Below are 26,538 nucleotides of genomic sequence, written 5' to 3'. Positions count from 1 at the left end.
TTGCTCAAATTCAGCTTTCTATTTTGAAAAATGCAGCTGGCTGCTTAGAGAAGATAACATCCAGCAGGGCGCCTGGCCCAGAAAAGTGGTAGGTGATCCTGCCTAATCAATGCCAATTATGAACAGGCATCTGCAAGCTTTGTGCAGGGCCTGTCTTTCAACTGCCACCAGAGGCTACAGTTCCAATAATGATATCTGCTTGGAGAAAAATCACAACTCTTAAAAAAACAAAAACAAAAACAAAAACAAACCAGAAACACTGAGCAGCTCTCATAGCTGGCAGGGGCGGGGAGCAGAGCCCTGCGCGGCCCCGGGGGCCTGGGGACCCCCCCCCCCCCACCGCCCCGCGCAGCTGGCCGCCCCGCTGCCCCTCGCCCTCGCGCTCCACGCGGGTTCCTCGCCCGCCGGGTGGTGCGTTGGTCTCGCAGCGCAGACGGTGGAGGTCTCCGCAGGGGGGGAACGGGGGAAGGAAGCCCGGGGATGGGAAGGGAAGAAGCACCCGGGGCTGGCGGGGCAGTGATCCCGGGCGGAGACAGACCCCAGGGGAACTCGGGGGACGTCCGGGCGAGGAAAGTCCGGGGAGAGGGAGAGAGGGAGGGCGGCAGGGAGGCTCTGATGCACACGTCAGCCCTGCCCTCTGGGCTTTTCAAGGGCTTGTGGACTTTCTCTTTCTTTGCTTTGATGGATGCCTTTCTTACAAAGGTCTTTTCTTTGTCTCCGGATTGCTTTTAATACTTAAAATCAGCACATGCATAGCCGAGTCCATGCACGCTGGAAGCTCTCCACGGGACTATCATCTCCCCTCCATCTGCAGAGCGACCCGCAGCAGAGAGCTGGAGAAGGTTCAAGAGAAAAGAGACTCTGACATGACGGTGGTGGAGAAGAGATACAGTTGAGTTGAAGTCAGGAGGGCTGGGTGTGGATTTGGTCCCCAGATCCAAGCATACTAAAGCTGAGAAGTTCAGACCACTTAAAATTTAAAGGCAGGCCAGTTTGCGAGCATATAGAAAGAACTCCCTGAATAGTAGCCCACTTCTGTGTTAAGCCAAGATCTGATGAGGCAGGTAGCAGCTCAAAGCTGAGATTCTCAAAATTACCTCCTTGGATCTCATAACGGCCCCAGGGGTATATTACTAATGATAAAGAGAGCCAGAGGTTTGAGTTGCCCAGGACTTCAATCAATAAATGGTGAAGTTGAGATTTGACAGTAGTCTTCTGGTCCCCCAAACCTATACCCTTTCATCCACTACTCCCCACCCCCCCCCCCCTTTGCTCAGCTATTAGTATATTTGTGGCACTGTTTATGGGCTGGGGCAGCTCAGGTGGAAAGTATGAATACTTTAAGGAAAGGTTTAAATTAAATAATGGATGGTGGCTCCCTAATCAGTTCTGAAGGCTGAGAAGGGTGTTTGGAGGCACACTGCCTTTAGAGAACAGGATCATGGAGCGGAACAGCCATAGTTTCTCGGAAAACCTTGGAATGAGTATATGCCTAGGTTGGCGTTTATAGGTGAGTAGCCTGCAGGCTGCAAAAAGGGAACATTGTAGAATGTTCTGTCTCTGCCCCATCAGATCATTGCTTGGTCCTCAGTCTTTTGTATTACTGATCTCCAATCTCCTCCTCCTCCTTCTCCTTTGCATGGAGAGAGAAGTATGACTCCCCGGGCCCACCCAGAGGTGGAGACCAGAAGAGCAGAAGGAGTTAGAACCATTAATTGCCCAATGTGGCTAGGTGAAGGAGACAAAGGCATTGGGATTCTAACTTTAAGCTCCAGACTTTTTTTGCAGCTTCCAGGTTGAGCTCAGGTAATGGAGGGAGCTGTTGTTTTAAAGGTGGGGTAGAGGGGCTTCATGGTTTTGAGTTAGGGGTACTAGAAGAGCACCAGACCCTGAGATTCCTCAGAGCACATCAAGCAAAGGTGGATGACTTCCTTTTCTGTTCTGTAGGTGTGTCCCATCAGCAGACCGTATCTGAGCTCAGATTAACATGGAGTTCATGGGTTTCGAGCAGGAAGGGGCTCCACGAACCAGTTGGTGATGAATGCAAAACTGTGGGTGTATGTGCATTTTTCCAGCAAGGAGAGCCCATTGCTTTCATTACTTCTCAGGGGACTCTGTGATCCAAAAAAAAAAGGTTAAAAACCACGGTCCTACATACACTTAGGTTGTTTGTTGAGCAGATAAGCAGGAGTGAGAAACTGAGTGTTTGTTTAAAAGGTATCCATATTAAGCTAACTTGGCTTAATGTATTATTTTCTGCTGCCAGACCATGCTATTGTGTAAATCGGCTGTGATGACAAGTATGTGAAAGTGCCTTGGTTATGTAAGGTGTTATTCCTGCCTAAAGAAATGGAAATAATTAGCGTGAATTCCACAGATGGTACCAAAGAAACAGACTTTCTTCTAAAGTCTCCATTTCTCCCTAAATTCCTTTCTTGTTGCCAGAACTTTCTCTCAGGTCCTTTCTGTTGAATCATAGTGTTTTAGCGAACTTGTTAGAGTTTCCTACCATTCGGCTTACTGGACATTGAATTTGAATAACATTTATCAATTCAAGAAGGATGTACCCTAGCTGCTTGGTATCACCGCAGCCCAGTGAGCTAGATAGAGGTGGGGCAGGTGATGGGAGCTGGGCTGGGGAGGTAATGGACTTGCTTGAAGTAATTGGATATTACTTGTTTACACAAAGAGTTGGGGGATCCCTGGGTGGCTCAGCGGTGTAGCTCCTGCCTTCTGCCTGGGGCGTGATCCTGGAGTCCCGGGATCGGGTCCTACATCAGGTCCCACATCAGGCACCCTGTGTGGAGCCTGATTCTCCCTCTACCTGTGTCTCTGCCTCCCTCTCTCTCTCTCTGTCTCTCATGAATAAATAAATAAAATCTTAAAAAAACAAAACAAAACAGAACCAACCAAACAAACAAAAAAACCAGAGAGCATCATTGTCAGAATGTGAGGGGTCAGACTTGCAATTCTAGCACTCTTCTACTTGAGGGATTGCGGAGAGGCAGCCGGAGGCCATGTTTAAGTGTCTACAGGTTGGATTTGAGGCTTAGTTACTTCTAGAATGATCCTGTAGTCAGTTCAATTTGGAGGATGTGCTCTTTGCCTGTTTAGCAGAGAGATGGCTCTTCCTACCTGCCTTGCCTGTCAGACAAGTCTTCGCCTGCTACAGGAACCACAGGCCGCTTTCTAGACAGTTGCCAACACAAAACTTCTTAAGCAAACAAGGAAATATGCTAAATTTGTAGACACGATTTCACCGCTTGCTGTTCAGGGTTATGTAATATATTTAAAATTTGGTCCTAAAATTAAAAAAAAAAAAAACAACAATCCATAGCAACCAGTTCTTGCTTTGGTGAACTCTCCAGTCCTTTAAGAGCAAATATAATTAGAATGTTTACATGCTATGAAAAGGCAACCACTGGGGCCCTGGGTGGCTCAGTAGGTTAAGCATCTGACTTTTGACTTTGACTCTATGACCTCAGGGTCGTGGAATCGAGCCTCGACAGAAGGCTTGAATCTGAGCCCTGCTCAAGATTCTCTCTCTCTTTCCTCTGCTCCCCCACCCCCACATGCATTCTCTCCTCTGTCTCTAAGATAAATAAATAAATCTTTAAAAAATGATTAGGCATGATCCCCGGATCCTGGGATCAAGTCCCGCATCCAGCTCCTTGCAGGGAGCCTGCTTCTCCCTCTGCCTATGACTCTGCCTCTCTGTCTCTTATGAATAAGTAAATAAAATCTTAAAAAAAATAAAGTCAACCACTTATAGGTAAATTTCATACCTTTTTCATAGATATGTTTCTAGAAGTAGAACCACTGCATCAGAAGTGCACTTCTCACAGGCTTTGGAGGATGCATATGGCTGAGTGCTTTTTAGTAAGATGGAGATGTTTCCTTTTTTTTTTTTTTTTAATTTTTTTTTTTTATTTATTTATTATGAGAGTTTCACAGAGAGAGAGAGAGAGAGGCAGAGACACAGGCAGAGGGAGAAGCAGGCTCCATGCACCGGGAGCCTGACGTGGGACTCGATCCCGGGTCTCCAGGATCGCGCCCTGGGCCAAAGGCAGGCGCCAAACTGCTGCGCCACCCAGGGATCCCAAGATGTTTCCACTAGCAATGTACAAGAATGCCATTCCCCCAAGCTGTGCCAACGTTGGGTATTTGCAAACTCATAGCAAATACTGGTATCTTGTTTTTTTTTTTTTTAAGATTTTATTTATTTATCCATGAGAGACACAGAGAGATGCAGAGAAAGAGGCAGAGACACAAGCAGAGGGAGAAGCAGGCTCCATGCAGGGAGCCCTATGTGGGACTCGATCCCAGGTCTCCAGGATCACGCCCTGGGCTGAAGGTGGTGCTAAACCGCTGAGCCACCCGGGATGCCCTGGTATCTTGTTTTAAATTCATCTCTTTGATTATTAGGAAGGATGGATTTTTTTTTCAAATGTGTATGGGCTATTTGTGTGTGTGTGTGTATGTTTTAATGAATTACCTAATCATGTCCTTTGACCATTTTTTTTCTCTTTGGGTATTTATTTTCATCTTATACATTTATAAAAACTCATTATTTGTTGTAACTGTTAACTCTTTTTCTTATTGTGTATGCTATAAACTTTCCTCCAGTTTATAGTTTGCTATGGAAGGTTTTTTTTTTAAAGATTTTATTTATTTATTCATGAGAGACACACAGAGAGAGACAGAGACATGGGCAGAGTGAGAAGCAGGCTCCCTGAAAGGAGCCTGATGTGGGCTTGATCCTGGACCCCTGGATCACGCCCTGAGTCAAAGGCAGACGCTCAACCACTGAGCCACCCAGATGTCCTGGAAGTTTTAAATGTATATGCATTCAAAACTATGCATCTTTTCCTTTATTTTGCTTGTATTTGATATCTTAGAAATAACTTCCCCAAGCTAAGATTATGTAAACATTCAATTATCATTTCTCCAGGTACATCCTTTATTTCAAGTTTTTTTTTTAAAGATTTTATTTTTTTATTCATGAGAGACAGAGAGAGAGAGAGAGAGAGAGGCAGAGACACAGGCAGAGGGAGAAGCAGGCTCCATGCAGGGAGCCCTACGTGGGACTCGATCCCAGGTCTCCAGGATCACGCCCTGGGCTGAAGGTGGCGCTTAAACCGCTGAGCCACCTGGGCTGCCCCCAACAGTATTTTTTTTTTTTTTTTTTTTAGATTTTATTTATTTATGATAGTCACAGAAAGAGAGAGAGAGAGAGAGAGAGAGAGAGAGGCAGAGACACAGGCAGAGGGAGAAGCAGGCTCCATGCACCGGGAGCCCTACGTGGGATTCGATCCCCGGTCTCCAGGATCGCGCCCTGGGCCAAAGGCAGGCGCCAAACCGCTGCGCCACCCAGGGATCCCCCCAACAGTATTTTTGAATGATCAATTCTTTCCTTAAAGATATGAAATGCCACTTTTACATAAAACTTTATTCTATGTACATTTTATCTTTTGTTCTCTTGATTTATCTGTTAGGGTTAGTGCCATACCATCTTGATTACTGTAACATCAAACTACATTTTATAAATTATACTCTATAGCTCTGTAACCTTGAACAAGTAATTGGACATTTCAGAGGTAGAGTTCAGTGATTCATCAGTCTTATGTAACACCCAGTGCTCATTATATCATGTGCCCTCCTTAATGTCCATCACCCAGTTACCCCAACCCCCCACCTCCATTTCATTAATTTCTGTTTTTATTTTATTATATCCTTTCTTATCATTTTGAGGGGCTTATTCTTTTTTTCCTTATTTATTGCATTGCAAGTTTAGCTCATTACTTTTGGAATCTTTGTTTTTTCGTTGTTTTTAAAGATTTATTTATTTATTTGAGAGAGAGAGACAGTGAGAGAGGGTGTATCAGCAGGAGTGGTAGAAGGAGTGGGAGAGAAAGAATCTCAAGCAGTCTCCGTGCTGAGCACAGAGCCTGACGGGGGATTTGATCTCAAGACCCTGAGATCATGACCTGAGCTGAAATCAAGAATCAGATGCTTAACTGACTGCACCACCCAGGCATCCCTGGAATCTTTGTTTTTTAACCAGTCAGTTCTACCATGGACATTTTTCAGAGTTGTCATCTCTGAAGTTGAGTGGGCCCAGCAGCAAATGTGAAGTCATTGTTAGAAACTTTGCTGAATGAGCACTGAATAATGCAGAAGGTGTGTCAGTGCCTTGGAAGAATGTTCCAGAGGCTTTGAGGAGCACTTATTTAAGAAGTGCTGCATCACCCACATACTTGTTGCATTGAGGTCAATTTAGGTGGAAAATGTGGACATAGCTGATTGAGTTGAAAAGTGATTCAGTAATCAGACTTTTGAATGCAAGGTTTCAGAATGGCTTATACGAACCAATTTGTTTTGCTTATATTTTCCTTCTTTGAACATGCACATGGATGATCCATGCTTAAAATCTAAAATTAAGTCTGAGAGAGTGATTCAATAAATATATAATAAAGCATTCTGTCACAGTTTAATTGGCAGCCTTTGTTCTTTGTGGTACATAAAATACTAATGTTATTAGAATTGCTGGTGCCTCATATTTGGTGAAATACAGGATATACAGTAAATGCATTTCAGGCTTTAGTTTCTACTTACTGCTTTACTTGGACAACCACAAGTTTTGATTTATAGTACTTATGTCATTGACCATTAAGCACTTCATGATTTCCATCACCATGTCTTCTTTTATATGAAATATTTAGAAGTGTGGTTTGAGTTTCCAAGTTTATGGATGTTTTTTGGCTGTCTTTTTATTATTGATTTCTAATTGTATTGCATTGTGGTCAGAGTGTGGTCTATGTTACATTTGTTGACACTACTTTCATGGCTTGTAGGTGGGTGGTTGCTCCTTTGGCTACTGGGAACCTGTGCTCTCTTCTTCATAGCTCCATGTCTTTTTCAGCCCCTCCCCTGGACTCCACTTCACCCAGCTACTCACACCTCAAGCAATCTGTTGACCCTTCCTTTACCTGGGACTGCTCTAGGTACTGTGGCATATTCCAGAATAACTCTTCCTATGTTTGCCTGGCTCTGAGTATCACTGAGATGCTTCTTAACCAAAATGATACCCAGGTCTTCCCCTGTAGGTCTGGGTCATAGCCCTGGAATACGTATGTTGAACAAGCGCCCCAGGGTGATCCTCGTAACCAAGCAAATTCGAGAAATTCTGTGCATTTGTGAATCAGCAAGTGGGATGGGATAGAATGCAGTGGTGGAGCTAGACTTGAAGAGAAGCAATATCACTGCAGAACATGAGCCTAATTGCTGCAGAGGAAGGAGGACTTACTCAAAATGCGGGTTCCCAGCCCTCACTTAGGGAGACTCTAATTCGGTGGGTTTGTGATGGGATTTGAGAATCTGTATTTTTAACAGGCTTCCCAAGTAATTTTGATGCAGGAAGTCCCTATGCCATACCCTGAAAAACCCAAGAATGGGGATACTGGTGGGGGGGAGGGAAATTACTGGAGAGTCACAGAGGTCTGCTTCCTACTTTTTATAATTTCCTTATACCTAGAGGTTACATTGTATCTATTGAGCTTCTATGCTCTGTAAAGTTATGCATATGGAAATGCAATAACCATTCATCTGACTTTTTTTTTTTTAAGTGACTGGCCAGGCACACAGCTCTATAAAATAATGAGAGAACAGATTGACTTTCACGAATCAGTAATTGTATAGCAGAGTGAAGATAATAGTTATGATTCTCTAGCTGACAACCCTGGCTTTCAGGACTGCCTTATTTGTAATTGAAAGTGGTTTGGGGAGTTATAATTCTTTTTCACTTATGTGCTCAAATATTTGTTGAGCATCTACTTTGTGTCAGACACTGTTCTGGATGCTGCGAAGGTGAATAAGACATCATAGTAAGTCTGGTGGGGAAGACGTATATATAAATTAATGACAACTACAGTGTGAGGGGAACCCATGGAAGTTTCTGATGGCACTTCTTTGGATTATTCATCAGTCTTTCCATGAATAAATCCTTTGGAATATTGTCTTGAGATGCTCAATACAATGTACAGATATATAGCTTGATTCAGATGTTCTCTCTTCCACTTAATTCAAGGTAGGCAGACTCTGGAGGGACAAGTGGTCTAGCATAGTAGTTAGGATTTTTGACATTAGCGTCACAAGAGCTGTGATCAAATCTGGACCTAGGTGTGTATTTTCTGTATGATCTTAGGCAAGTTGCTTAACCTCATCTGTGCCTTAGTGAAATGGAAGGATAAGCAATACTTATGTCTGTGAGCCGTTATGGGAATTAGATGGGATAATGTGTGTAAGGTGTTAACATGATCCCCAATACACAATAACAATAACTGCTCAATAAATGTTAGTTTTTGAAACTAATTTATATAATCTAGGGAACAAGAGGGAGGGGTAGGCATTTCATTTCCCTAATGAAATCCAATGGTGATGTGTTTTCAGGTACTAAACCCAGTGATTTTCTGGAATCTAAGGGATGCTTTGCCAACACAACACCCTCTGGCAGAAAGGTCAGCCCCTCATCTTCTGTTGAAACATGTCTTAGTGTGAGTGAGCCTCCAGGCCCGTGCAAAGTGTCTGTTCACCTAGAGTAAGTAAAGGTGCAATGAAGACCATAACTATTGGGGTAAATTCTGACCAGAAAGCCCAACATTCTGAGAGGTAGCATGTCATGTTTGGCCAGAGCATGGATTCTGGAGCCAGACTGTTTACGTTCAAATCCTAGCTCTGGCAAGTTCATCTGTATGAGCTTGGGAAAATTACCTCCTGGGCCTCAGTTTTATCATCTATGAAATGGAGATAATATTTCATAGAATTGTTTGGAGGATTAAATAAGTAAATACATGGAAAGTGATTGGAAGACTCCATGGCGTACAATATGTGCTGCCTGTGCAAGCTTGTCATTATGAAGTTCAAAAGCAAGCGAAACTAAACTATATTTTTTGGAATACATACGTAGTGGTGAATCTTAAAGAAAAGCAAAGCCATGATTACCATAAGAGTCAGAGTCAGGATAGTGGTTAATTCCTGAGGATGGGGACACACAAATGGTTTCTGGTGAATAGTGGGTGAGGGGAAGAGTGCGAGGGGAAGGCTGGCATTACAATTATTTGTAAAACTGTATTTGTTGTAAGTGCTTTTCTCTGTTTAGATTTCTTTACGGTAAAAAGTTTTGAAAGCCTTTTTTAAAAACAATTTTTGTTATAATGAAAGTAAGTGCATTGTAGAAATTTTGAAAGTATAAAAACAATGTTATAAATCATGATAATTTTACCTTTTAGAGAATCAATGTTAATATATTTTTTAAAGATTTATTTTTAAGTAATTTCTACACTGAACATTGGGCTTGAAACCACAACCCTGAGAGTCTCATGTTACACTCACTGAGCCAGCCAGGTGCCCTCTCCCCCTAGATCTTAAGCTCCTGAAGGCTGAGACTATCTTTGAATTCCTAGTGTCTAGAATGGTGTTTGCCACAAAACGTACTTAGATAATTTTTTTTAAAAGATTTTATTTATTTATTCATGATAGTCACACAGAGAGAGACAGAGAGGCAGAGACACAGGCAGAGGGAGAAGCAGGCTCCATGCACCGGGAGCCCGACGTGGGATTCGATCCTGGGTCTCCAGGATCGTGCCCCGGGCCAAAGGCAGGCGCCAAACCGCTGCGCCACCCAGGGATCCCATAATGTTTGTTGAGTAAACAAATGTTATTCGTTCTAAATTTTTTTTGGAAAATTCCTTTTATCTTTGCAAACTTTTCTATATAGTTTGTTTAGGAAAGCCTTTAAAAAATATTTAGGTGAGACATATATCACCCGAATATTAAAATTATCATATGTTCTGAACTGGGAAGGGGGACTCTGAGTTATTGCAATTTTGCTCTATCTGCATGTTATAAAAGTTAAAGGACATTTGTATTCATATGTTTATTAAAACCAGAGAGGATCCCTGGGTGGCTCAGTGGTTTGGCACCTGCCTTGGCCCCAGGGCGTGATCCTGGAGACCCGGGATCGAGTCCCACGTCGGGCTCCCTGCATGGAGCCTGCTTCTCCCTCTGCCGGTGTCTCTGTCTCTTTCTCTCTCTGTGTTTCTCATGAATAAATAATTTAAAAAAATAAAATTTAAAACCAGAGATCGTGCTATATAAGAGTTGTGAGTTACTGTACTATAGTTGTTTATGATTTCTGGGCACCATAAAAAAGTTAGACTGCAGATCCAGCTCTGACCCTGTCTATGTGTGTTTTTAGCATTACCTTCTCTGTGGTCCATTTCCTTTTCAAATGGAAATTATTATATTGATCCTACCTACTTCATAGGGGTATTAGCAAAGAGCAAATGAGACGAGGATCATGAAGTTGCTTGGAAGCTATTCAACTATGAGAGTGATGTAATATTATAAGAAAATATTCCATGATTTGATAACAGATACCTAAAGACACTGTCTGAGGCCACCTGTCAAATGCAACATCACTTAAACCAGAAGTGATTGCTTTCTCTGCTGAAAAATAGTTTGTTGTAGGTTTTTTCCTAATGGCCAGGAACTTCAGCACTAAACGCAATGCTCTGTTATTACAACCATTTCAGTTTAGGTTTGCTTTTTGATTACGTCTTCCTCTTCTCTTTATATTTATTGATTTTTCATTTCCATTTAATGGTTTTATCAAACATGCATATCTTTTGGTGAGAGTTTTCTTGAAATGTAATTCACATAGTGTGTAATTCACCCTTGTAAAGTGTGGAATTCAATGGTTTTTAGAACATTTTTGGGGCACCTGGGTGGATCAGTTGGTTGAGCGTCTACCTTTGGCTCAGGTCATGATCTTGCAGGCCCAGAATTGAGCCCCAAGCCAGACTCTCCGGTTGGCAGGGAGTCTGCTTCTCCTTCTCCTTCTGCCCCTGTTCATGTGCTCTCTTTCCCTCACTTACTCTGTCTTCCAAATAAATAAATAAATAAATAAATAAAATCTTAAAAAATTTTTTTTAGAATGCTTTCATCACCCCCAAAAGAAGCCTGTATTCTTGAGCAGCCACTCCCACCATGTCCCCTATCGCCCCAGCCCTAGACAACCACTGATGTACTTTTTATCTCTATAGATTTGCCTATTCTGGACATTTCATATAAATGGAATATGTGATCTTTGGTGTCTGGCTTCTTCTTTTTTTTTAAAGATTTTATTTATTTATTCATAAGAATACACGGAGAGGAGAGAGAGACAGAGGCAGAGACACAGGCAGAAGGAGAAGCAGGCCCCATGCAGGGAGCCCGATGTGGGACTTGATTCCGGGTCTCCAGGGTCAGGCCCTGGGCTGACGGCGGCGCTAAACCGCTGAGCCACCCGGGCTGCCCTGGTGTCTGGCTTCTTTTATTCATTGTCATGTTTTCAAAATTCATCTATGTTGCAACATGTATCAGTACTTCATTCCTTTTTTAAAAAAAATTTGGGGTGAATTATATATAACATAACACTTGCCATTTTATCCATTTTTACCCACTGGCACTAATTACCTTTCAATGTTGCACAACTATCACTGCTATTTTTTTTTAAAGATTTTATTTATTTATTCATGAGAGACAGAGAGAGAGAGGCAGAGACATAGACAGAGGGAGAAGCAGGCTCCCTGCAGGGAGCCGGATGTGGGACTTGATCCTGGGACTCCAGGATCATGCCCTGGGCTAAAGGCACATTAACCACTGAGATTTCCAGGCGTCCCTCACTGCTATTTTTAAAACACTTTCATTAGTCCAGACAGAAGCACTGTTCCCATTAAACAATGATTCCCCATTCTCCCCTCTCCCTAGACCCTGGTACTCTAACTATCCTAATATACTAACCTCTACCTTTTGTCTCTCCAAATTTACCTATTAAGATATTTCATATAAATGGAATCATACAATATTTGTCCTTTTGTATTTGGCCTATTTCATTTAGCACAATGTTTAAAGTTTCATTCATGTTGTGGCGTATATCAGAACTCCATTCTTTTTTATGGCTGAATAATATTCCATTGTATGTCAATGTCACTCTTTGCTTATCAGTTCACCTGCCAGTGAACATTTGGGTGGTCTCCACTGTGTGGCTAATGTGAGTAATGCTGCAAAGAACATTTGTTTACAAGAATTTGAGTCTCTGTTTTCAATTCTTTGGGTAGGAGTGAAATCACTGGGTTATATGGGGATACTATATTTTTTTGAGAGTCATCACACTGTTTTTTAGGATGCTTCTTTTGACTATGTGTCAGTCCCATCAGACTGTGAGTAAATAAATGATAGGATGTGGACATTTATGGAGGGGCAGGCCTCGTTATTATGAGGGTAGTTCTAGTGTAAACTGTGTAAAATCAGGTTCTAACTACCCATTTAAGAACATAGAATAATCTAATTGTTCCTCTTCCTCTTTCCAGCCTTGCTGCAGATTTGGATCTGAAATCCTCCTCACATTCTGTTCACTCCTCTGAAACATCATTGCCTGAGGACCTGAAGGATAAATATCCTGAGGAGTTCAGCTTGCTTAAATTACAGACAAGTGAGTATGTCATAGCACCTCCTCTGCCTGCCTGCATGTCCAGGGCTTTCCAGAAGTCTGCCAGACTATTGGGCACTGTTCACTGAAGACTCAGGAAGTGCTAGGTGTTTGACACATTTTGTCTTAATTCTTACAGTGACTCTGCTGCAGAGCTATCATTATATATTTTTCAAAACTGACATGGCTTTATATAAAAATGATAAAAGTACCATGGCAAAGTTTTAAAATAATATTTAGAGTATAAAAACCCCTTTTCCAGTGTTTTCCAGCAGTATCCCCATTGTTCCCCATAGCCATGAGGAATTTTGTGTATATGTATGTACTTATGTATATATAGGTTGTAGTATATATATAACCATATTTGCACTAGTGGAAAGTAGTACATAAGAGATCATGGATTTCTTTCTGTGTGAATACATATAAATCTAGGTGGCTAATATAGACCTACCCATTTTACACAGAAGACTTGGAATTGCCATGGTTGGCCTGGCCTTTCCCTGGTTGATGGGCCTTCTGTTTCTCCTATCTGCTTATCAGAGTGAAGGTTGGATCACAGGTGCTTATAAAACTCTCTGAGCTTCCCATTCCGTATATCACTTCCAACCATAAAATTGGCTTTATTTTTGGATGAGTGGGTAAAAAGGAAAAAAAAAAGAGGCCTCTTAGATACCTTTCTCTCCACTTCCCTTCCTTTTGGAACCTAATCCCCCAGAGATTAACCCTGCCCCTGATGTGGAAGCAAGGAATTATATACGTTGATAAAGTACAGTACAGTCAGAGTTTCCCTGGGACAACTTTTCTGTCATTTAATTGCATTATGTGAGGCTGGGAGAGATGCTGATGGAAGGATTTCTGATGTCTTGCAGAAGATGGGCATCGTCCTGAGTGGACATTTTACCCGAGATTTAGCAGCAATATCCACACCTACCATGTTGGAAAGCAGTGTTTCTTTAATGGAGTCTTCCTTGGCAACAGGAGGTCTCTATCAGAGAGAATAGTGGACAAGTGCTTTGGGAGGAAGAAATATGGTAATATTTTCTTCCTGGACCTTGACTGTGCCATGCCTAAAAATACTCTCTTGAGTTGGGTTCTGCAGGCCCAATGTTCCGTGGCTGGTGTCAGCTCTCTGGGGTCACTATGTCACTCTAGTGCAGCCAGGAAGAAAGGAAAGTGAAGAAAGGATGGTTGGCAGACTGTACTTTTTGGCAAAGAACTCCCAACATATGCTGATCCACATTTTTGTTTTTCTCTGAATTTCAGAAAATGCTAATGTGACATTTAAGTCCTCAGATAAGTTCTCTCAGCTATTTATTAATAGAAGCCTTCATTCATGTCTGAAGAAAATAATTTTTGTTTCAGTTAGATGCTGCCCATCATATGTATTTAAATTGTGCATTATAGTCTTCAAAAGGAAAATATCCCATAAACCCTAGCCTGAAGTGCACACTTTATTTCATAGCTTATTATATTAAAAGTAATTGAGATGAATATATATATATATATATATATATGTTTGTAACATGGTGAATTATCTGTCCCAACCTACCGAAAATAGATTTACAAAAAGAAAAAAGATCCTAGGGTTGCTGAGTACCAATGGACCATTATAGCACATTTTTCTCTAGAAATACCTGTATAGGAGGCAGCTATTGCTGAATGTATTGCTGTGGCAGGAATACAAAGAGAAAAAAAGAGAAAGTTCTCATTTTTTTAAAGATTTATTTTTTAATTTAAGATTTATTTATTTATTCATGAGAGACACAGACTGAGAGAGAGAGGCAGAGACATAGGCAGAGGGAGAAAGCAGGCTCCTCGCAGGGAGCCTGATGCGGGACTGGATCCTGGATCCCAGGATCATGACCTGAGCCGAAGGCAGGCGCCCAACTGCTGAGCCACCCAGGCGTCCCTGAAAGTTCTCATTTCTGAGTTTCAAAACAGACCTTTAAACTTGTAGCAGGGGCAAATAGTTTTGAAGATCAAAGCTTTTGTTTGGATAGAGATGCCCAAGAAACCTTTTTAAGGGAGACGGGAGAGTGGTCACTGATGTGGGAGCCTTGAGGAGTCTGCATCCTGCTTGATTCCTGACACCAAAATCTAGTAGGTGATCAGATGTGGCTCTAGCTGGGGTTTCTGCTTCAGAGTGTGGTTGAGGGAGGACCTCCAGCGTCAGAGTGAATGGCATCTGCTCTGACTGAGCAACAGAGTAGTGAGAGCTGTGGGCAATGTTTGGGCAGAAAACCAGCCTCAGGGGTTCACCCACCCAGGAGATGTGAAAGAACAGCTGCATTTGTGCCCCATGAAGACAGAGGAGGTTTAGACACAGATAAAGGATGAAATGAAGAGGGCAAGCCAGAAGAGCTGCCCAGGTCTCACAACTGAAATGCTGGGAGATCACCGTATGGTGCACTGGGGACCATCAGGCCAGGGATCATAGAACAGATTTATGCCTCACCTGATTCATTGTGGAGGAGGCTGGCTTCCTGAGGATCAGACTAGATGACACATTTTAGCAGACAACAGAAATAAAATGCCAACCTTCAGAGAGTAGCAGAGATAAGGTGGGTATCAGATACCAGTGTGGTTTGCGGACAGTGACCCAAAGCTTTCCACCAAAGCCCCGACGTCATATGAGCCTGTTGGACACACCCTTCTCACTCCCAACTGACATGCAGCCATACGGTAGGACAGAAATGATTTATTTAAATATGAAACAACTGAGAAAAATCAGGAAGGGACTAAGTTTAGCTGTAGAGTACTTAGGAAGCTCTTGGTCACGGTAAGATGAAAACCAAACTATCACAGGCTTAAATCAAAAGATATTTATTATATATTTAACAAGAAGCTTTGGAATCTAGGTGGCCTATATGGACTGGTTGCTGAGTGATGTCATCAAAGATATAGACTCATTTTGTCTTTCTGTGTTGCTATTCTAAGTTGTGTTGAATTTTTGTCTTCACACTTGTCATCTTATGGCCACAAGAGAACTGTTGCAGTTCCATGCATCATGCCTATATTTCAAAACATGAAAAAGAGGAATCTCTCTTGTTGCCTTCCCCTTTTAGAATGAAGGGAAGTTTTTCTCATATGGTCCTTAGGAGCCTTCCTTCCACCTGTGTCTCACTGCCTAGAAATGGGCCAGCAGCAAGTATTTATAAAAAATAAATGGGATGATCATGACTGACTCAAATCCTAACCCTAGCCTATCACTTCCCTTCTAACTCAAAGTAAACATTATCCTGAATTTTGTTTATTATTATTACCCTTCTATTTATTCTTTTCTTCCTTCTTTCCTTCCTTCCTTCCCTCCCTTCTTCCTTCCTTCCTTCCTTCCTTCCTTCCTTCCTTCCTTCCTTCCTTCCTTCCTTCCTTCCTTCCTTTGTTTTATGGTCTTTATACATACTAAATGAATGTAGAGGTATACTTGTGAAATATTTATTGAGTATACAGAATAAATTATCACAATCACTTGCATGCTTCTTATTCCGTTTAACAAATGGAGTATTGTCTTTATATTTGAAGTTTCTGAGAGGCTTCTTCCTGAATATGACATATTTTCTCCCCTAACTCCACTGATAATCCCTATTTTACCTTTATTACAAAGAAAAGGTTTTTTGGGGGGACATTTTCAAACATATGTCAGACTAGAGAGAAGAGCATAATATTACCTGATCACTTAGCTTCAGCAATTATCAACATGTGGCTTATCTTGTTTCGTTTTTATCCCTCTCCTCCAGGGATTATTTTAAAGCAAATTCCAGGCATCAGATAATTGCATCTGTATATATTTTCAGTGTGTACCTCTCATAGATAAGGATTGTTTTTATTAATATGACCACAATACCATTTTCATATCTTAAAAAGTGAATAATTCCTTAATGTCACTAAATATTCAGTGTTCAAACATTCAGTTGCCTCACGAATGACAAAATTTAAACATATTTATAGTTTGAATTAGGAGTCAAATAAGATCCACACTGAGTGATTAGTTCAAATGTCTCTCAAGTCTCTCTCTCTTTTTAGAAAAGATTTAATTTATTTATTAGAGAGAGAGCACGAGCTGGGGGAGGAGCAGAGAGAGAAGCAGACTCCTCACTGAGCGCGGAGCCCTACTCAGGGCCATTCCCAGAACCCCAGGATCATGATCAGAGCCAAATTCAACACATTTATTATAGAAAAAACCCAATCAAAATATGTTTCATAAATGGTTGACTCTAACCCATTAGCTATGATGAGGCCATTGGTGGAGTTCCTTAAAGACCTAACTTGTTGTCATAGATGGAAGAACAAAATGTGGTCTGTGGTTATGGGTTGTAAGGAAATTGGCCTGAAAATATAATTTTTGTCTTCTATAGCTCTTCCTCATTAGCTAATTTCCTTCTGAGATCCAGTCAGAGAGGCAGAGTCTAATTACAGTTTCTTCTTAAGCTTTATAGGACACAGGGATTCAAAGTGCACCAATGCTAAGATTTTAAGCAGATTTCTCATTCGTTGCAGATACCTTTGATTCACCGTTCACTTTAAACCAAAAAACATCCCATCTGAACCTAAGCTATTCTTCTTTCCCAGGGTGAGGTAATCATGACACTTTCTGGAAAATCTCCCAAACACAGCGTTTCTCAAGCACACTTTTCGTCTTCTCAAGGCAAGACAATCACAAACAGCATAATAATATGTACCTCGTAATAAAACATGAAATTTTCGTTTCCATTGTCATATCTATAGAGCATATCTTTGGATTGCCTTCAGTCCTTTTTATGATCTTGTTTTTAAATATCTTTCACAGATATTGATCCTAGGAATGGAATACCAACGTTAACTCCAGGAGATAACCCATATATGTACCCAGAACAGAGTAAAGACTTCCACAAAACAGGATCAACTCTCCCACCAGTGAATTTCTCCATGTAAGTGTATGTGAATGCCAGGATTAGTTCACTAATTTTAAAGGAATTGAATCTCTCTGTACTATATATGAGGTATATTTCATAAGGAGTAGATTCCAACAAAACATGGTTGCTGATAATTCCTAAAAACTTTCATCTCTCATTCCTTAGTGTCTGTACACATGCATATGTGTAATTGAAATTATACACAGGATCTTGACTACCAAAAGGTGGTTGTTAATTTTGCCCCTATTAGTTGTCACCACAAATCTGAAGACTTTTCAGTTTCATACAGAATCAGATTGTTTATTAGTGACTTCTGATTGGATTGATGTACACTTGGAACTAAGACTGAAGCGACTGAGGAGAAAGGGAGGTTCATTAGGTTAAAAGAAAAGAGTTGGCATATTACATTAATATTTTAAAAAACTAAAAACTAATCATGTTTGGCTTAAGCATGTTTAGTAAAAATTAAAATAGGAATTATCACCTTTATAGCTTTACAGTTTTGAAGCCCATGGGTGGCCATTAAAACCAGAAAATAAGACATTTTATTGAATACAATGATAGAAGTAGAAGCCGTACCAATGTTATGGTTGCCTTTTTTTTTTTTCCAGAGTGCCTTATGAAAAGAAATATGATACATTCATTCCACTTGAGCCTCTTCCACAAATTCCTACGTGAGTTCTCTCACCATGTTTTATACTAACCGATCTTTACGAAGTCATCAGTTATTTATAATTTTCTCCTATGGAGGAGCTCATAGACACCCAACACAGAGGACCTTTAACACACCAGCAGGGGTGGGCAGTTTGTATGGAGGGTTTTTGGTGAGACACTTGGAGGGCAAGTACTATGGAGTCTGGCAGCTGGGTTGCCCACGTCTTCAGCTAATACAATGGACAGCCTGCCAGAGGCCCTGTGTTGTGCTAGGTATGCACTATGGGGAGTTTTATTGGAGAAAAAAGACAGGGTCCCTGATTTCTAAAACCTAAGAGCTGTTGGAAAAGAAAGACCCATGCTTAAATGAATGCAGCCAGGGAGGATGGTAGAGTTTGAAGAGGCAGAGAAAAACCCATCGGAATAGTCTCATGCTTGGGGGGAAGTATCATTCCTCTGATTTCATATTTTAAGTTCAGCTCCATTCTGAATCTCAGCTATTTGCCCAAGTAGGGTTTAGACCTAGAAAACGATATGTATCAGTATAAAAAATTTCACTTTCCAGGGGTGCCTGGGTGGCTCAGTCAGTTAAGCATCTGCCTCTGGCTCAGGTCATAATCTTGGAATCCCGAGGTCGAGCCCCATATTGGGCTCCCTGATCAGTGGGGAGTCTGCTTCTCCTTCTGCCCCTCACTCTGCTTGTGCTCTCTCTCAAATAAATAAATAAAATCTTTAAAAAGATTATACTCTAAACAACTAGGCAACCTAGAAACAACTGGGTAAATTCCTAGAAACATACAACTTAACAAGACTGAATTATGAGGAAATAAATCTGACCAGGCTAATGACTAGTAAGGAGGTGGAATCAGTATTAGAAACCTGCCAACGGGGGATCCCTGGGTGGCGCAGCAGTTTGGCGCCTGCCTTTGGCCCAGGGCGCGATCCTGGAGATCCGGGATCGAATCCCACGTCGGGCTCCCGGTGCATGGATTCTGCTTCTCCCTCTGCCTGTGTCTCTGCCTCTCTCTCTCTCTCTCTCTGTGTGACTATCATAAAAAAAAAAAAAAAAAGGAAAAAAAAAGCAAAAAAGAAACCTGCCAACAAAGTAAAGCCCAGAACCAAATGGTTTCACTGGTGAATTCTCTCAAACATTTAAAGAAGAGTTAATTTCATTCTTTCTAGGTCTTCTAAAAAAGTGGAAGAGGGAGAACACTTCCAAACTCATTTGATGAGGTCTGCATTATTCTAATACCAAAACTAGACAAGGACACTACCAGAAACAATAATTACAGGCCAATATCCCTGATGAGCATAGATGAAAAATCCTCAACAAATGATTAGCAAATCAAATTCAACAGTACATTAGAAAGATCATATACCATAATCAAGTGGAATTTATTCCAGAGATGCAAGATGGTCCAATGTCCCCAAGTCAATGAGTGTGATCTACCACACTAACAGAATGAAGGATAAAAATCATTATCATCTCAACAGATTCAGAAAAAGCTTTTGAAAAAACTCGCCAAAATTTCATGGTAAAAACTTTCAACAAACTGGGTACAGAGGGAACATACTTATTCTTCAACACGTAGATCAAAATCTATGTTCAAGATCTTCATATATTTAATTTTTCTAGAATATTATCAATTTTTTACATTTTCAAATTTATTTTTTATTCCAAAAAGTCTTATTATTTAAAAAGTTTCAGGGCACCTGGGTGGCTCAGTAACTGAGCATCTGCCTTTGGCTCAGGGCATGATCCTGGGGTCCTGAGATCAAGTCCCATATCAGGCTTTCTGCAGGGGGCCTGCTTCTCCCTCTGCTTATGTTTCTGCCTTTCTGTGTGCCTTTCATGAATAAATAAAATATTTAAAAATTTTTTTCCTCTCTTCTTTCACTTGTTGTTTTCCCCTTTTCATTTATTTTGTGTGTTTGTGCTTTATCCCCCTTTTTCCTCATTAGGTTAGATAGTGGTTTGTTTGTGTATATGTTCTTTTAAAAGCAGCTTTAAAAATTTTAGTATTCTTTTTACATATTGTCTCTTTCTTTGTTTTTAAAACATTAACCTTTGCTTCTATTGTTATGATTTCCTCCTTTCTGCTTATTTTGGTTTATTTTTCTCCTCCTCCTTCTTCCTTTGCATTTATTTTTTTAAAATTTATTTATGATAGTCACAGAGGGGGAAGGGCAGAGACACAGGCAGAGGGAGAAGCAGGCTCCATGCACCGGGAGCCCGACATGGGATTCAATCCCACGTCTCCAGGATCGCGCCCTGGGCCAAAGGCAGGCGCCAAACCGCTGCGCCACCCAGGGATCCCTCCTTCTTCCTTTTTAAAAGTAGACTCCACACCCAGCCTGGAGCCCAATGTGAGGTGCGAACCCATGACCTGAGACCAAGACCTGAGCTGAGATCAAGAGTTGGACACTTAGTCAATTGAGCCACCGAGGCACTCCTCTTTTTTTTTTTTTTTTTTTTTTTGAGTAATCTCTACACCCAGTGTGGGGCTTGAAGTCATGCCCCTAAGATCAAGAGTTGCATGCTCTACCAACTGAGTCAGCAAGGTGCCCTTCTTTTTCTATTTTTTGAATGGGATATTTAATTAATTTTTAAATTTTTCTTAATATCTATACTAAGGGTTATGAAAGTGCCTCTGACCACTGCTTTGCTTATATGTTATAAATTTTGATGTGTAGATTATCCATATATATATTTTTTATATCTATCTATCTATCTATCTATCTATCTATCTATCTATCTATTTATCTATCTACCTATCATCATCATCTATCTTTCTAAATTGTTTTTGAGAGACAGTAGGGGGAAGGGGCAGGGGGAGAGGGAGAGGGAGAGAGAGAATCCCAAGCAGGCTCCATGCCCAGTGCAGAGCCCAACATAGGGTTCAATCCCACGACCCTGAGATTATGACCTGTGCCAAAATCAAGAGTTGGAGACTTAACTGGCTGAGCCACTCAGGCACCCTAGATTATCCTTATTTTTTTGAAGAATTCTGCAGTTTGTTTTGGTCTCTTTCTTTTGGTTAAAACATTACTTGATTTAAAATTTCCAAGTGAAAGAGGTTTTTGATTTTTATTTTGTAATTCATTTTTACTTTTATCATCTAATGACCAGAAAATGTTGTTTTCATTATTTTTATTTTATGAAACTTAACAACTCTTCATTGTGACCATGTTTAATTTGAGGATTGTCTCTCTATATATTTGAAGGTGGTCTATTTCATCAAGATGCAAAGTTAGATACATACCCAGAAGATTTACTTAAAAAATATTTTATTTATTTATTTATCATGTGCAAGAGAGTGAGAGAGAGTGAGCATGTGAGTGGGAAGAAGAGAGAACCTGAAGCAGACTGCACTGAGAGCAGAGCCCAAAGTGGGTCTTGATCTCACAACCAGGAGATCATGACCTGAGCTGAACCAAGAGTCGGATGCTTAACTGACTGAGTCACCCAGGTGCCCCAGATTTATCTTTTTGATTAAAATTGTTCACTTGACCTAGCTTGGACTGAAAATGGTTGTGCAAATATTAATATATTTCTGTCTCTATTGTTAACTGTAGCCATTAACATTATAAAAATATCTTCTTTTTAGATAAACTCAAAACAGACTCTTCACTGTAGAGAAGAAACTGGTGGTTACCAGAGGGGAGGTGGGTGGGGTGATGGGTGAAGCAAATCCTGGGGATTGAAGAAGGCACCTGTCATGATGAGCACTGACTAATGTATAGAATTGTTGAATCCCTAAATTATACACCTGAAATGAATATAACCTTGTAAGTTAACTGACTGTAATTAAATTTTTAAAAAAATCTTCTTTTTCTCATTTAATGCTTTTTGTCCTATATTATACATTGCTGGATATAAAGATTACATCTCTTACTTTGTTTTGTTTGTATATGACTAATATACTTTTACCCATTTTTTTGTTTTTAGATTTTCAAATCACTTTGTTTTAGGTCTGTGTTTTATTTTTTATTTTTAAAAAAGATTTATTTATTTATTTATTTATTTATTTATTTGAGTGAGAGAGAGAGAGACAGAGAGAGGGAGCAGAAGCAAGGGGGAGCAGCAGAGGGAGAAGGTGGCTCCCTGCTCAGCAATACAGGGCTTGATCCCAGGACCCTAGGATCATGACCTGAGCTGAAGGCAGACACTCAACCAACTAGCCACCCAGGTGCCCCTAGGTCTGTCTTTTAGACACAGAATTGGACTTTGATTTTGTGAGCCACCCTAAAAATTTTTTTTTCTTTAATAGGTGAATGGAGGGGCACCTGGGTGGCTCAGTTGGTTAAGTGTCTGAGACTCTTGATTTCAGCTTGGGTCATGATCTCGGGGTTGTGAGATGGAGCCCTACATCAAGCTCCATACTCAATGGGGAGTCTCCTTGAGATTTTCTCTCCCTCTGCCCCTCCCCCCACTCACTTGTGTTTTTTTCTCTCAAAAAAAATTAAAAAAATAGGTGAATTAAGATAATTTGAATTAATGATTTGACATATTTGATTTCAATTCTATCATATTTTGTTACAATTATTATGCATATTATATTATTTTTACCACGAGGCTTACTGTTTTGATTGCTTCAACAAAAGTTAAAGAAATTATTTGTTTTGATGTTTAGGAAAGCTTGTGGTTTTGTTCCAGTGATTCTTTATGCTAGAATCTTTCTATATTGCCCAAGTAAGATCCTACCGGTCTTACTTGGGCTTCTACTATTGGTCTGTCAGTTTTACATGAGACCCTTGACTCCCACCTATTACCCATGTGGTCATCCCCTGTTTCCTGCTTGCAGGGACTTCCTCATCACTAGCAGATTTATTGGGGCATTTTTCCAATCATGGTGCATTTCTCCCAAGATGTATGAAAATTATAGCTGCCAAAAGATGAAATGATTCTTCATCTCTTTTCTCTGACTCATCAGGAGTCACAATTCCTGGTAACTCTTGGAACATACGCAGTGTAGCCCAGCATATGTCCTTTCAAATCTCTACAGACTTGGGAGGAGGCTAAGCGTCTGCATTAGCTGAGGCCATAACAAAAAAACAAAGCACACTCAGGTGGGATTCTGAAGAGAGCGTAATGAAAGGGCTGTTTACAGATGTATAAACAGTTGAGGGAACTTACATGAAAGGGTGAAGCAGTCAGAGGCTCTCTCCAGTGGGAAGTTGTTACCACTCCCAGGTCTGAACAGCAAGAAGAGTGATCTTGTTGCTCAGTGTGGCAGGAGATGGAAAAAGACTTTCTGGAAGAGGTTGTGGCAGTGGAAAATGCAGCCACTGCCAAAGCTGGGGTACCTCAGGATATGAACGGGAGTAGAGGAGCTAGGTGAGAAATTCACCCAACTTCTCCCTGCTTTCTGGTCTCCTGCTGGTGCCTCCAGTGGATTAGCCAAGCCCAGCTCAAAGGTAGGGGCATATGATGGGTTCAAGGTGATGCAAGTTGCAGGGGTCAGATCTCTGGGCAGAGAAGGGCAGAAAAGAGATCTGACTTTGGGAGAGAGACAAATGCTGAAAACTAACACGGTGTTTTATTTTGTCATCAGTCCTAAGTTGGAGGACTTCTTACTTTGGAGGATGTAATTCCTTATGTGCTGAAAGTGTTTGTACATTTTGCATCGGACAAACTCAAACTCAGGGTTGTTTTCTTCCTACAGCTTGCCTTTCTGGGTGAAGGAGAAGGCCAACAGGCTGAAGAATGAGATAAGAGAGGTTGAGGAGCTTGACAATTGGCAACCAGCGTCCCCCTTGATACACAATTTGCTCCCTGCTGGTGGGTTAAAGAACCTTCATAGAATAGTATAAAAACTGAAGGCAAGCCCAGAAGAGGCTTTTGAGAGGCTTTGCAGTAGAGAGGAGAGAAGGCAAAGCCTTTCCCAGAGTGGATGGTGTCCTTTACCCCAACGTGGTTCCTTGGGCCGAAATCATGGCCAGGCATCGCTAGTTGAGTGTGTTGGTTGAGCATGGTTAGTCTTATAATGGAGCACAACCTTTAACTCCATGCCTCTATTCACAGGTTCTTTGGATTCCCCAAGACAACCCTGAACAGAAAGAGGCCCACAGAGCATGCACTGACTGTAGTCTGGAGAGCCTCTTCCAATTGACCACTTCTGTCAGTGTGACTGTTCTAAATCAAATGTTTGACTTTGATGAGTAATCATTGTGCTTTGCTTTTCTTAACTTTATATTTTGAAAATTTTCAAACTTAAAGTTGTGAGAATCATACAATGAGCAACTACCTACATATCCTTCCCCCAGAATCTACAATTGTTAACATTTGTCAAAATTTGTGCATTTTCTCTCCCTCTCTCTCATTGCTATTATTATTTTGTGGAATTATTTGAGAATGAGTGGCAGATGTCATAACCTTTTACTCCTATAGACTATATACTTCAATATGTATCTCTGAAGGTCAAGATCTCCCAACAGTTGCAATACAAATGCCAAATTCAGGGAACTTAATACTGATGCAATTCTACTGGTAGACAGCCTGCCTTCAGTTTTATTCAATTAAATTTAGTTTTTGAAGGATGCTCTCAAATCAATGGTAGAATGCAGGTATGAAATTTTCATTAATTTGGTAAAATTGTTCTCATTTTATTAATACTATTTGAGATTTTTCTCTACTATTCATTTGGTACATGTCAGAAAGATGTGAAGGCTGGATCGCCAGTGGTAATTCGGTACATTGTCCTGCAACTCCATTCCCCATTTCTGATGTTTTGTTCACAAAACCATGCAGAACGAGAGCTCAGTGAGTACCAGTCCTGAATCTTAGGGCCTTTCATCAATCAGATAAGAAGCAAATACTTGGAGAAAAAGATGGGAACAGAAGTCAACTGTATATAGATGGGCTGTGACCCTCTGTAGTCAAGTCAGTGACTCGGCATTTTCATAGCCAGTCTGCTCTGCCAAGGAGACCCTCTGGTTGGCTAATGGGGGGTGCAGGTCTGGTCTCCTAAAACCTTAAAGTGGAAAGAGAATTGGGGCACAGATTGACACTCAAAATGCCCAAGACACGAGATATGATTTCTTTCCCTGTCAAAACAATATCTCTAGACATAGCCAGAGTAAATGAAGCAGGTTTAGAACACAGTACATTCGTGCTTTCTTCATACACATCATTGGACCAACTAGCAGAAAACATGGTGGTTATATTGCCAACAACTGTGTCTGACCACTCCTTGGGTTAGCATCAGCATGCCTCTGTGCTGATTCTCTTGCCCCTGGGACACAAAGCTCATCCCCAACAAAATCCAGAAAAGAAAATAAGACCAAGTAATTAAGAAAGGGAAAGAAAAAAGAAGGCGTCAACAGATGTTCTCAGATACATTCACTCCTGAAAAAAGTTTTTGTGCTTCTATTATTTAAAATATACGAAAAGGTCAATTGCAACCACCCGTGTGGATGGGTAATGGAAAACACAGTGTATATGCAAAAAATTGTTTTGCAGGAATTTCCATATGGGATTATCTAGGTGGAACAGGAAACTGCTCTCAGAGGGGATTCTGGTGTGTTGAAGGGAAGAAGTCCCTCCAAAGTCCCAGTAAATGTATTAAGCAGCTGAAGTACAGTTTTAGAAAATGCATAGCAGCCTCAAAATTTCAAGGAGGTCTATATAATTCCTGCATGCTGCTCTAAACTGAAGTAGGTATGATTAAAAAAGAAAGCTATTGAATAATTGACCTCCTGGAGTTGCAGGGCCACATTCCGTCTCCTGTAATTTTTTATTGGATTTGGGGTTCTCTGTGGGCACATCTCAGTGGCCAGGACTTACTCCATGGCATTGACAAAAGCTGGCAGGTGAGGAGTTCCACTGCTAACTTTGGGCAGGACATAAGGCATGTGCATGCATCTCTTGGAGAGAGTAATGCATAGACCAAATGGCCAAATGGGAAAAATATGTGGATGACATAGAAGGACTGTCATTCCAGTCCTTCTTTCTAGGCACAAAAATATTGGATCTTTTAAGATGTGAAAATTCCCTTCACCTCACTTTAGGTTACATGGTAAATAGCATGGGTGTGCAGGTGTGCATGTGGGTGTGTGCATATGTTCATTTCTTTAAATAACTGCAGCTCACAGGCTTAATAGAAACAGATTGTACATGACATTTCCAAATAAATTCATTAGAGTCACAACTTGGGATGCCTGGGTGGCTCAGTCAGTTAAGTGTCTGCCTTTGGCTCAGGTCCTGTGATGGAGCCCCATGTCGGGCTCTCTGCTCAGTGGGGAGTCTGCTTTTCCCTCTGCCCCTCCCCCCGCTCATGCTCTGATGCTATTTCTCTGTCTTTCAAATAAATAAAATCTTAAAAAAAATTAGGGTAACAACTTGGCATTGTACGCAAGGTATTCTAATTTCAGATCCTGAGAAAAATGACAATGGGCTCCTATGGTGGAGGGAATATTCTGTTTAGTGCTAGGGGCTCTGAAGTCCAAATAAACTAAATGAAG

The 26,538-nt window shown here is 41.0% G+C and overlaps 1 protein-coding gene across 1 annotated transcript; it reads left to right on the top strand.

The window, feature by feature from the left end:
• Positions 1-393: 393 nt before the first annotated feature.
• SPATS1 (spermatogenesis associated serine rich 1) lies at positions 394-26,225 on the top strand. The gene is made up of 9 exons (XM_077903848.1): positions 394-442; positions 746-891; positions 8,449-8,596; positions 12,411-12,532; positions 13,399-13,560; positions 17,316-17,436; positions 18,033-18,095; positions 23,742-23,857; positions 24,101-26,225. The coding sequence occupies exons 2-9, from the start codon at positions 765-767 to the stop codon at positions 24,127-24,129; spliced, it is 888 nt and encodes a 295-aa protein (XP_077759974.1). The 5' UTR covers positions 394-442; positions 746-764; the 3' UTR covers positions 24,130-26,225.
• Positions 26,226-26,538: the final 313 nt, after the last annotated feature.

Source organism: Canis aureus, chromosome 7, assembly GCF_053574225.1.
Source record: "Canis aureus isolate CA01 chromosome 7, VMU_Caureus_v.1.0, whole genome shotgun sequence".
NCBI classification, from domain to species: domain Eukaryota; kingdom Metazoa; phylum Chordata; class Mammalia; order Carnivora; family Canidae; genus Canis; species Canis aureus.
Note: the sequence above shows the minus strand (reverse complement) of the source record. Positions and strands in the feature narration are given on the sequence as shown.

Bases quoted from the DNA above. Each gene is read 5' to 3' on its own strand.
- SPATS1 (XM_077903848.1), top strand. From the start codon at position 765: ATGCACGCTGGAAGCTCTCCACGGGACTATCATCTCCCCTCCATCTGC. The intron at 13,561-17,315 runs GTAATATTTTCT...TATCTTTCACAG, and splicing joins CTTTGGGAGGAAGAAATATG to ATATTGATCCTAGGAATGGA. The intron at 23,858-24,100 runs GTGGGTTAAAGA...CTCTATTCACAG, and splicing joins ACACAATTTGCTCCCTGCTG to GTTCTTTGGATTCCCCAAGA.